Genomic DNA, 13,117 nt, shown 5'->3' with positions numbered 1-13,117 from the left:
AAATTCTAATATTATGAAAATTTTATATTTTTATATAAAATTATAATTAAATTGATGCCTTGGATGATACAAATATATTCTAAAAAAATTTATAAATAAATTTTGATAAATATGCTTTAAATACAAATTAGTTAATTAAATCAATATAGTTATTCACACATTTTCAGGTCAAATACTCCTTCCGTCAATTGACCGAATTTGACCGGTCAATTAACCGACTTCCAACCCTGGCTTTAACAGTTTGGAATCTGAACCCGGAATCGTATCAAATTCAAAAATCAAAACCCAATTTTTAATTTTATGTCGAATCCAATTTGAAAAAATATACTCAGAATTGGAATCCTTCTTAATCCAGATTATTCCTTATTCCTACCATGTCATTCGAGCCATCAAGTCTCCCTCCGATCTGGTCGTTATCGATCATATTCTTGTTTATAGTTATTAGCGTGCAACAGTAAATTATTTTAAATTAAAAATGGATTCTGAAACGTGAATGAATAAAACATATAATACAATATAAAACTTTTTTATTGGTTAAAAACATCTAAAAATATGATAGGTATATTCGTAAGTAACAATAACGGTTTATAAACAATTTTTTCCAAAAATATAAATAAATAATAAGTATACTGTCTAATATATTAAATATCATTTTTGACTTTAGATCATGTTTAATTAAAATATAAAAATAACAATATAAAGTAAAATTAAATTTGGGATTATTTTAATATACTATAAATTATAAAAATTAATAAATTTTATTGTGGGAAAGTAATATTGTAGGGCATAACAAATTTCATCTAATTTAATATAAATAATATGTATAAATAATTTGATAAAAAAAATTTTAACTATCTGAAAAAGTGTGATTTTGATATTTTTTTTTAAAACTCGACGTTTAAGTTAGCATCTAATTATAATACGATGAGTATTTTTACCGGCGGTATGCTTTGTTGATGAGTTTGAAAGGAGTAAAATCTTAATACTTATATAAATAAAATATCAAGATTTAACAAACTAGTAACATTATATGAGATTATTTATGTTAAATATGTAATTCTCTAAATAAAAAGAACAATGGATTTCGAATCGAATATTTTCGCGGAAAAAAACGTAACAAAGGGCAATTTATATTGAATGATAATAAGCTTCACTAATATGAAAGACAAGATGTATATATGTGTAAATTTTAATTGAGAAGCGTCATCAAAAATATCCAAATTATGGTAATTATGACATTTTTAGGAAAGAAAAATAATGTTTTACTTAAGATATAATTGGGAGAAAATATTCGTTGTGCTAGAATAATTATAGGTAAAATGCCATTCAAAGCAAATTCATATAAAATGTGATATGCATATGGTTGGTTCAAAATTTAATATAAATAATACATTACTGATTAAATACAAACATTATTTCACAATACCTATGAAATAGAACAAAATTAAATATAATGAATAAATATTTAAATAGTAAAGTGAAACAATGAAGAGAAAATATTTTTGCTCACAAGATCAAACCTTGAGTACGGCACGCCCTTTGATCTCGCCATGGCTGAGCCTTCTCACAACTTCGCCAGCCTTTTCTATGGGGAAAACAGTGAAAGGAGGAGGGACAATTATTCCTTGAGATACTTTAGTTACTAAGCCTGCTAGCTGTTCCTCAGTTCCCCGACCAACCCCCACTATGCTATGACTATGCACAGCTAGAGGGCGCAATGGAATACGAACGTCGGCCCCGGAAAGACCACCCACAAACAAGACTCCGCCCTTTATTTTTTTAAAATTATTTTTGAGGTTTTATTCAAAAAAAGGAAATAATTTTTAATATAATTTCAACCTTTTCATTTCTTTTTAAATCCAATTATAAATCTTTATAAATTCCTCCCGAATTCTATATAATTCCCATCAAGTGCTTTGCATGAGTATTTTTAAGGTATGTTCAGTCGTAGCTATTCAAAAAAAGCTTCCAAAATGATCAAAAAAATTAAATATTAACATCAAATTAAATATTAACATCTAGCGAAATTGCTTTTCAGAAATATATAGTTTGAAGCAAAGTTCATTCTCTATACTATCTAATTATATTGTTTCCCTTTCATTTATAGAAGTTCTATTAATATTATATATATCATTCATTATTTATTCTTACATCTGCCAAGCACCTCAAGGACCTTTGGACAGTGCGGTGGGAGCTCACAAAGTCTATGATGATGTTGGCATAACCAAGGCATACGTTTCGCGTGCGCTGAAGCAGATTCTGCTCAAATTCTCCTTCGTTCCAATGCACTACGTCATGACAGCCCTCATCCAGAGCAGTTAAGAGACCGGCTTCCTTATATTTTATTATAACAATAATTAACATCTGATATTAATATATGATTTTTTCTAGAGCTGTGCCGATCTACATATTTTTCACCGTTACGATCCGATACTGTTTCTGACATTTTTACTGATTTTTCACCACCCCCATTTGAACCAAATGTAATTAAAAAATCAATATTTTTTATGCAAAAATCGAATTATGCATTTAATTTAATTTTTTTATTTCTATAATTAAGACCATAATTTAAAGAAATTATATAATAATAGATAAAAAAAATACAATGTTAAATAAATATACATAACATAAAATAACAAAAAAAGAAAAGTAAAAAGATCGGATCGGTTTTTACAGTTATCTGCCCGATCCGATATTTAATATTGTCACAGCCCAAGTTTTATAATCATATTCTTAACCCCCTATTGTGCGCTCACTGGAAAAATATAGTAAATGATCAAAACTTATATTTTCCTACTCTTTATACCAAACTATAAAAAGATTTATTTTTATAAATCATTATATAATTTTAGTTTGTCCTAATGATAAATATAAGCATTTATTATACAAATAAAATAACTATAAACATATGTACCAAAATAGTGATTTTCGTAAAATAAAATTTCCAAAGGCGCATAAATATGTCATTATTAATCATTGATGATCTGATTCACGTTTATATTAATGATTAGTGTTTTCACTATCATATTCTTTTCGAATGCTTAAAATATTTTGCCGACAAATTATTAAGAATTTGATGGTATGTTTATTAATTTAGAAACATTCTTAAAATAATCCTTCAAGAACAAAACCCTCTTTTGTGATTTTAATAGACATCATATTAAATAAGTTTTTACATTAGTGCAAGCAATGACTATACGAATTTTGTCCTTAGCTATATTATCCTTTTCAGCCATGTATTTAGCGAATTTAAGTGTCCACAGTGCCAAGCCTCCAGAACCGACTATTATTATCGTCAGTTTATCTGTATGAATAAGATTAACAAATTTAGCAATTTAAGTATAAATGGATGGCATGCTAGTTTAGATTAGAAATATATTGGAATACCGAGACCTATACTTAGTCTTAACTAAAAAAAATTATTATATTCTAATATTTGATAATTTTCGCGATTTTAAAACTATGCCATTAATCATTGATTAAAATTTTATGTTTTTATTAGGTGGGATGAAAATATTGACAGAAATTCTAATTTTTTAACTATTTACAGATATCCTTCTTATAAAAAATTTTAACATGATATTAGACAAACTAAAATAATATAATCACTGCCAACAGGGCAAATCTAAAAATATTTCGGATAGGGGTAATGTAAAAAAAAATAATGAAAAATAAAAATTCATACACGATTATAAACTAAAAAATTAACCGTTAAATTCATTATCGGTTTAAGAGTATAAATTTTAAGGCCAGAATATGAATCATTCAATCTTAAAAAAAAATAATCAATCACATAAAGATAAACCCTGAGAGAGAAGCATATTTTCAATGAAGGGTCGGGCCTTGATGATGGCTGACTCGGCGGCAAGTCCTCCAGCTGGAAGCATGGCAGCCACATCGAGGGGAACATTGTCCTGGACCTTTATCAGATATCGCACATCGTGCACCGCCACATATTCCGAGTAACTTTTTTGAAATGTAAAAATCTATTATCTAGGGAAGGTTCCGTTTTCAAATTTAATTTTGCAAATTATTGCGGCAATGATAAATTTCTGACAAATATTATATCCAAGACTTAGACTTAACCATAATTTTGCTAAGGGAGATACTATTAGGTGAGTTCTTTCGCCGTTAATTTTATTAAAGGGCTTTCCATTTATAGTAGACATGACAGGGTAAAATTTTGGGAGTTCATTTTTGAATTATGGACATTGGAATTTTTTCATTAGCTTAAACGAGTTTAGCCTATGATTTTATAATTGAAAAATTGCAATAACATTAGTAATTATATTTTATATAAGGATTGTAGTGTAGTAGTAATAAATAAGGTGTTTCCCCCTAAACACGGTTAATAAGCAATAAAAGAATACATATAATTAATGAAGCCAATTTGGTTTTCGCACAATATATTTTAATAACCTTAACTTTATAGTATAATACCGATATATTTTATCAAATTGGGCCGATTTTTCGTCTTTTTTATAATATATGCAATCGGCCGATATTAAATTTACCTATTGAATCCGATGAAATGGCGTCTTAATTAGAATTTTATAAATTTATTCAAATTTCAAAGTATTTATATATAATTGAAAGTGATAATTTTTTTTAAAAAACGAAATAAATAATTGAAAATATACTAAAAATATAATAAAATACATAATTATTTATTTTTAAAAGAATGTTTATGAATTTAAAAATATTTTAACAATTTAATTGTTCATGAATAGACAAAATCGGATTCTACTCTATACACGATAGAAAAACCTTAGGAACAAAAAAAAGGTAACAACGATTTTACTATATAAATAAATAATTTATCATATGAATAAATAAGCCTAAAATTATAAGTTAATTAAAATTTGATAATAGTATATTTTTTTAAATGACTTATGTTATGATATAATAAAAATTAAAATATAATAAATATATAGAATGAACAAAATTTGATTATGATATCGGATCGGCCGATATCAATTAAATATCGACAATATCGTATCGGCCTCCAGAAAGTGGTATCTGTACTAGAGGTCTGCAATGGACCGATTTTAAGCTCACCCACCCGACGCCCTTTATTTATTAATTTTAATGTATTTTTAATTAAACATATAAAATATACAACATTATGAAACAAAACTATTATTTTTTTAAGTCTGTTCTGCTCATTTCACTTGAAAAATACTAAAAATTCAGCCTGCTACTGGCCCCATGTTGAAAATATTTTAGAAAACCCAACCACGCCAGCCCAAATTGATACATCCTTACTTTATAGTATATTATATAATTATAAATATTCAAAATTGAATTTAAAATGCAATAACACGCAAAGAGAAACAAATTTTTACCCAGATATAGTAAGGCCAGGGTAAGGGTATATAATGACCCTATCTCCAACTTTAAATCCCTTTTCCTTTGAACAAGTTTCACTCAACTCATCAATCAGGCCAGAAACTTCGAAACCTAATTTATATTTTTTTCATCATAATTATACGTTATAAACATGAACATATCAAAATGAATTAAAAAATCATATATTTTCTATATTATAATTATCATATTTCGGACAGGGCTGGACTTAACAATTTAAAAATATATTGGACAGGCCAAACCTAAAAATATTTCGGGTAAGGCGGTGTTTACGAGGTTTAATACATATTAATAATACATTTTATATGGGCATTATTCTCCTATTGCATCCCTGATAAAAGATAATTCATCACTTCAAATAGTTTGGGGGCTATTTCTATAATAATAAGATGTAAGCCCATAATAAAAGTAATATGTTACATTCGTAGCTCCAAATAGTTTGTGGGTCATTTTAGAATCAAAAAATATAAATACTCATAATAAAATTAATGCTCCATAATACCGATATAAATGAAAAGTTTGGAAATATTGAGCATTGACGATATAAGCTTAAGCAAAAATTACGATATGATTTAACGCGCACATATAATATTAATGTTAGCCCGATTTATTATTTAATAATATATCATGACCCAATGGATTCCTCTTGTATTATGTGATAGTGGTATAAGATTTATTGGGATTTTAAATGCATGATATCTCTGCTCCCTCACACAACAAAAGATATAACATTATAATTTATGAGCATTGGTTTAAAAATCACTATCAATAATTGATTTTAGATTTTATTGTAAACTAAGAAAATATTGGTATTTGTGGTATAATGTAATTGTAGTAAAAATGCAATTTTTTAATTTTTTATATCTGAACTCTAATTTGTAATAACTAAAAACTGTTTTATTAATAAATATTTGTACATAAAAATTTCCTATTTTCATATTCAATTATATTCATTAGATATAATTAACGAAAATATAATAAAAATATAAGGTTAATAATCTTTAAATATTTACATGTTAATATATAACAGTAATGTTGATGATGCCAGCCCTAATAACCGGTAAGCGGAAAATAATTCCCCGGAAAAAAAATCCCGGAAAATAAATCCCCGGAAATTAATTCCCTGGAAAAAAAATCCCCGGAAAATAAATTCCCGGAAATTAATCACCAGGAAAAAAATCACCAGGAAAATAATTCCCCGGAAAAAAAATAGCCGGAAAATAATTCCCCGGAAAAAAATTCCCCAGAAAAAAATTCCCAGGTAAATAATTCTCCGGAAAAAAAATCCCCGGAATAAAATTCCCCTGAAAAATAATTCCCCGGAAAAAATTTCCCCACTATACATTGAATTGCTAATGCATTGCCCCTATAAATAAATCAACGAAATAATAATTCTCAAATAAAATATTTAAAAATTTTGATAAAATTAATTCTGAGGAATTATTAGGATTATGTTTTATACGTATTTATAGATATATAAAACGAAAATCAACATTTTTCAAATTATATTCCTAACAAATTTGGTCAATCGAATATTTAGTGAGTGGTCGGTTTTGAACTCAGCAATCGGTCAAATCAAATTATTTTCAAAATATTTTTTAGAATAATGCTTAGCACGTAAATATACACGTATAAAACAAAAATGAAGAGATTTTGATAAATAACGCCAGCAATATTTACTTTAAAAAATTTCCATTGTTTTACTATTCTAAACCTACTCATTAAACATCAAAGAAACCTAAAAAAAAATTTTAATTTTTAGGTTTTTCATATGTATATATATACCCAAATATAAAAAAAGTGCTATCCAATCATCATTCCGGTTTCCTAAAATGATACATATTCAAACATATAACGCCCTCTTACGGATATATATTTGTTAATTTTTAAAATTAAATAAAATGTATATTTGTTTTAATAAGCTAAAAAAATAAATTTCTTACTAATAATATTAAATAAAAATAAAATTATATACTATATCATTTAATCAGTATTCTTCATTTATAATAAAAAAATGATTTAAATATATTTTAAAAAAAGTTTAAAAAATTATCATTAAAAAAATATGCGTAATAAATTTTTGATTGATTTATAATTGATAATGATTGATTGCTTTTTAGCAATGCAGTTTAGCAATGCATTAGCAATTCAATGTATAGTGGGGAAATTTTTTCCGGGGAATTATTTTCCAGGGGAATTTTATTCCGGGGATTTTTTTTCCGGAGAATTATTTACCTGGGAATTATTTTCTGGGGAATTTTTTTCCGGGGAATTATTTTCAGGGTATTTATTTTCCGGGGAATTATTTTCCTGGGGATTTTTTTCCGGGGAATTAATTTCCGGGGATTTTTTTTCCGGGGAATTATTTTCCGCTTACTAAAATTGTTAATATTGCAGGCCAAATTTTTATTTCAACAAACGAAATAGTATATTATTTACCAGAGAATAAGGAAGTATCCTTGATTCCTTTAACATTTACAGGACTAGGTGGTGGGTTGTTCTTATGTTCATCTTGGAAATAACAAGCACCAGCATAACATACCTAAATTTATTTATAAATAAAATTTAAATTATACAAAATGTAGAATTTAAATTGTATGTAAAAAAATGAATATATTTGATTTTTGTGTGGATATATAAATTAAGACTGTGCCGATATTAAATATCGAATCGGCACCGATATTTAGCGTTTTCCAAAAAATCTGTAAAAACCGATCCGATCTTTTTACTTTTCTTTTTTTTGTTATTTTTTGTTATGTATATTTAATTACAAGCTTTTATAGATATAATTATCAAAAATTAATAAACAATTTTTCGACTATTGCCGCTCCATTATCTATACTTTTAAGGAAAGATGTGCTATGGAAATGGACAGATAATGAAATAAAAGCAATTAATATACATTTAAAAAATTAATATCTGAAGCACTAATTTTAACGCATTATAATTCGAAAAAGATTCTAGCTACTGACGCATCGTAAAATGGAATAGGATCAGTTCTCATATCATTAATAACGAGGAAAACCCGGTTGGATTCGCCTCTCGAACATTAAATGCCGCCACACAAAATTACAGAGCGTGAGGCTTTAGCAATCAAATTTGGATTAATTTTTAAAAAATCTCTAATTAGTAATCATTTTACTATAATCACTGATTATAAACCACTGAGGAAAATCTAAAACTGTTTTTCCATCACCGAAATGAACGCAAGATGGAGGCAGTGTATGGAAAACCATAATTCTAAAAATATTACAAGTAAATATTTTGTCTTTTTTACATATGAGGCACCAGAATAAAACAAAATTATTGGCAAAAGAGAACGTTTGGTGGCCTAATATTAACGAAGACATTGAATTATATGGTAAGAATTGTGAATTATGTCAAGCAAATAACCCTGGCGGTAGTAAATAAACTATGGGGAAGAATTCATTTAGATTTTGCCGGACCAATTAAAGGAGATATATATATATCTAGTAAATAATAGATAGTTTTAGCAAATGGCCTGAAATACAAAAACTTTTGAAAAAAATATTGTTTTTTTCTATTTTCGGTTACCTCAATAGTATTGTTATGAATAATGGGCCACCATTTCTAGATAGAGAATTCAGTATATTTTGCAAACAATTATCAATTAGAACTGTATATAGTTCACCACACAAAAACCATAGGAGAATTGTAGCGGTTAGTATAAACTTTTAGTTCTTAAAAAAACAATGATTATAATAAAATACAAGATTTTCTTATTAAATATGGAAATACTCAATATATAACCACAAAACAATGACCAAGTTCAATTATGAATTACCCATAGGACCCTTATAATTATTAAAAACCAATCTATCCTCATCCATACACACCCCAGTTACCAGGTTTATTTAATATAAATGTTCTTTCTTTTAAAAAAGATATTTAGATATCAGGTATCATTGAAGAACATGGCGAATGGCGTTTTTAGCTGAAATGTCGATGATTACTAGAAACAATTCAAACTATACCACGAATTGATGAAATTTATCCGATACAATCAATAGCCAAAAATATTGATCAACGAAAGTACAAGTAGCTATTATCCAAAATGGATAAGAAAACAATTTATATATTTCAGTTTAATTTTTTACGAAAACAAATTCCTGATGCAAAAAATAACTACTAGTTCATGGGAAACCTGCAATAATTTTGAAGATTTTTTTGGATTCCATGAAATTGATAATCAGGAAGATAATATATTGAACAAATATTTTTTAAATAATGATAGATAAATTTCCTAAATTAAAAATATTTTTATAAAATACAATACCCTGTTTAGTATTGCTAAATAAGTTTTAGGGGAGAGGTGTGGATGTTAGATTCAAATTGAAAAAATTTATTACTTTTAAAAGCAAATAAAAGATTATAAATATTTTGATATATCATATAATATTAGTGCTGTAAACGTTACTACAAAAAAGAAACGCGTTACCGTTACCATTTTACAAAAGGAACGCGCGTTACCGACTTCTCAAAAAAGTAACGGGCTACTCGTTACTTAAAAAAATTAAATGTTATATATAATGCAAAAAGGACAATATATAATAAAATAAAACTATACAAAAAGAACATATAAGATAAGATCTTTTTAAATAAAATTATACAAAAATAATATATTATAAGATAACATCTTTATGTAACAATTTTTATTTATTTTTAACAACAATTGATTTTCAAAATTTTGATCAGATAAACATGAGCGCTTAGTACTCAACACAGCTTTCGCCGTGCTAAACACACGTTCAATTGGCACAGAGGATGGGAGAGTGGTGCTATATTTAATAAAAAAACATTTCAATTCGGGGAATTTATTAAAAATATTTAAGGAAATATCTTTATTTTGAAAAAAGCTTGAAAGATCATCTTCGCAGAGATCTTCATTCATTTCCTCATCAAAATTTTATCATTATCTGAAAATATTCTAGTGTGTGTTGAATAAAGGAATCAAGCCTGTTCTTTCTTTATCAAATTGGGGCCAGGGAAGGGTAAAATCTTCTTCATCTGAAGAAGTAAGTCCTATTGACTAATATTCTTTTAAAATAAATTATTAATTAATTAATAATATCATTATATTTACTCTGAATTTTGATTGAATATTAATTTCGACTGATAATTTAACTTGAATTTAGAAAAAAAAGTTGTAAGTGGTTGATATGAATTAAAACTCGGCTTAAATTATTAATATTAAGAATTAAAAAATAAATAAAAGTAATTTTATAATACACTAAAATATGTTTTTCTTTTTATTGATATTTTTTAAGAAAAAATATAAAGTAACGTTTTGCGCTACCGTTACTCAAAAATAGAAACGCGTTAGTTCCTTTTCTTCAAAAAAGTAACGTCGTTAGTAACGGCGTTACTTTTTTTACGTTACTTCACAGCACTAATAATATAAATAAAACTTTTTTTGATAAAAAATGATATGTACTTCATATAAAAATGAAAATCAAAGGAGCAGCTATAGAGTGGCATTCCATTACTTGAAGCAGAAGCTAGCTCCTTTTAAAAATTTAGTAACGGGAGCGCTCCTTTTGATGTGGTAAGAGTGGGCACTAGCCACTTTTAAAAAGGTGAATTAACAACTCTGTCATTTCAAATCAAGAGCCCATAAAGGAAAAATAGATGTAATAGCTCCTTATGAGAGTGAGAGCTAGCCACTTTAAAAAGGTGAATTAACAACTCTGCCATTTCAAATTGAGAGCCCAAAAAGGAAATATAGATGTAATAGAATTAACCTTGAAAATAAAGGCAATATTTGCAAAAGATATAAACTGACAAAATTAATTTCAAAGATATAATAGAATTATTCATTGTTTTCACTATAGTTCATTATATTATAGACCCACCCCCTTCTACTTAATGGGTAATTTATTTAATGAATAATAAACTTTGACTCTTGCACCACCAGGAGGCACTTCTGGAATAGGTAGATCCTTTTCAAACTTTATCACATCATCAATCATATCTTTATCAATGCTCATGGATCTGAGTCCACGTAAGTCAGATAGTTTGACAGATTTCATAATTAGAATGGGAATTATCTAAATAAATTAAATCAGTTACTATAATTGAGTTATATATTGTTATTTTTAAGTATACAGCAAAATAAAGAAATTATTGATTATAAATATAAAATCAATATTTAATTTGATTTTGAAATAAAACCTTGAATCATATTTTACAAAAAGTATCATATATAATATAATTAAAAATTATTCACACCACACTATATACAAATCTTTAACATAATCACTAAAAAATCATTTAATTAAAAAAGCAATTATATATTAATAAATCATTGTGTATATATGTAAAAGAGCAAATATATTTTTACTTTTTTAACTGTCAGAATAATAACTTGTAGAAAAATAAATGGCTTGGAATAAATGAGAATCAAATGCTAAATCACAGTTTGGAATAATATACTTTAACTGAAGAGTGTAAAAATTTTAAATTATCATAGAGTAGAATATAAGAATCTAAAATTGTTGTTTTTACTTTAGAAATAAATTATGTTAAAAATTTTATTAAAAAAATTTCAAAGCGCAATTTAAATACCCTTCAAATTAAATTAAACACTAATAAACAAATAAAATATAAAATCAAATGAAGACAAAAAAACATAATATTTATGAATATCACGTGATATCACGTGAAATGTACCAACTTCATATTGGCTGCGAAATAACATTTTTTAAAAATTTCAAAATCATGGAAAGTTTCTTTTGCGAATTCCATTACCCAATCAATAAAATAACAAAGTATCTAGATATAAAAATGTGGTATCTGTATCTAGATAGATTTTTTATTAAAGTATCTGTATCTAGATATTATTTTAGAGGTATCTGTGTTTGTTTTTAGATACTTTTTAAGATACATTTTGATGTACTTCTATTTAACGCTTTTTTATATTATAAATAAAAATACTTGAATGTAAAATTTATTTTATTTCATATGAGCATATAACTTAATATTAATATATATATTAAAAAATTATGTATATATGTAAAATATGAAAACTTATATATAAAAAAGAATATATAAATATTAATTAAATATTATGTCCGAGTTATCAATAACAAGCAAATTCTGATATTACAATCCATCTCAAGGAATTTGCCATTTTTAATTACAATGGAATTGGTATTTTATTTTATTCTATTATATTAATTATTATATTAATTTTTAATATTAATATGATGACGAAAATGACAACATTCTTCCATGGCCAATTTGACCATATATTAAAATAATATCTCAAAATAAAGAAAACAAATCTCTGTTAGTAAAATGTTTGCCATGTCTACCAAAAAATATGCAAATTTTAGTTAGCATTACCTCAACTTGCAACATTGTAAAACATTTAAAGGTATAGATACTAAATAATTGTTTACAATTTTAAATTTTAAGAGAAAACATCAAACACTCTTAATCCAAATAAAAAAGGGGAAGGAGAAAAAATCTATTAAAGAAAATATTGTACTAGGCTCATCGTCCATGATTTTTTCTCCAAAAGACCTTTTAACCCAAACCACTTTAGATGATTTAATAACTGATTTTATTATAGATAGCATTCAGCCATTTTCAATTGTTGAAAATCCTTCATTTATAAAAATGATCAAAACATTAACTCCACAAAAAATATAATTTGCCGACAGACCGTGGTTGTTACTGAAATCTAATAATTATTATTAATCATTTAATCATATATTATATTATTTTA

At 26.1% G+C, this 13,117-nt stretch overlaps 1 protein-coding gene across 4 annotated transcripts; it reads right to left on the bottom strand.

Moving 5' to 3' along the window:
• Positions 1–623: 623 nt before the first annotated feature.
• On the bottom strand, positions 624–11,923 carry LOC135923021 (uncharacterized). 4 transcript variants are annotated; one of them, XM_065457824.1, is made up of 9 exons: positions 11,729–11,922; positions 11,283–11,435; positions 7,807–7,909; positions 5,346–5,460; positions 3,806–3,966; positions 3,177–3,304; positions 2,152–2,334; positions 1,511–1,769; positions 624–985 (listed from the first exon to the last, which is right to left on the bottom strand). In XM_065457824.1, the coding sequence occupies exons 2-8, from the start codon at positions 11,415–11,417 to the stop codon at positions 1,515–1,517; spliced, it is 1,080 nt and encodes a 359-aa protein (XP_065313896.1). In that variant the 5' UTR covers positions 11,418–11,435; positions 11,729–11,922; the 3' UTR covers positions 624–985; positions 1,511–1,514. The 4 variants fall into 4 exon arrangements, with proteins under 4 accessions (XP_065313896.1, XP_065313827.1, XP_065313762.1 ...); XM_065457755.1 differs by having other exon boundaries at positions 625–985; positions 1,521–1,769; XM_065457690.1 differs by lacking the exon at positions 624–985 and adding an exon at positions 1,403–1,426 and having other exon boundaries at positions 1,521–1,769; positions 11,283–11,456; positions 11,729–11,923.
• Between the last annotated feature and the right edge of the window lie 1,194 nt (positions 11,924–13,117).

The sequence above is a fragment of the Gordionus sp. m RMFG-2023 genome, chromosome 1 (assembly GCF_954871325.1).
Source record: "Gordionus sp. m RMFG-2023 chromosome 1, tfGorSpeb1-WG-v2, whole genome shotgun sequence".
NCBI classification, from domain to species: Eukaryota; Metazoa; Nematomorpha; class Gordioida; order Chordodea; family Parachordodidae; genus Gordionus; species Gordionus sp. m RMFG-2023.
The sequence above is the reverse complement of the archived record's forward strand: the minus strand, read 5'-3'. Positions and strand labels throughout refer to the sequence as shown.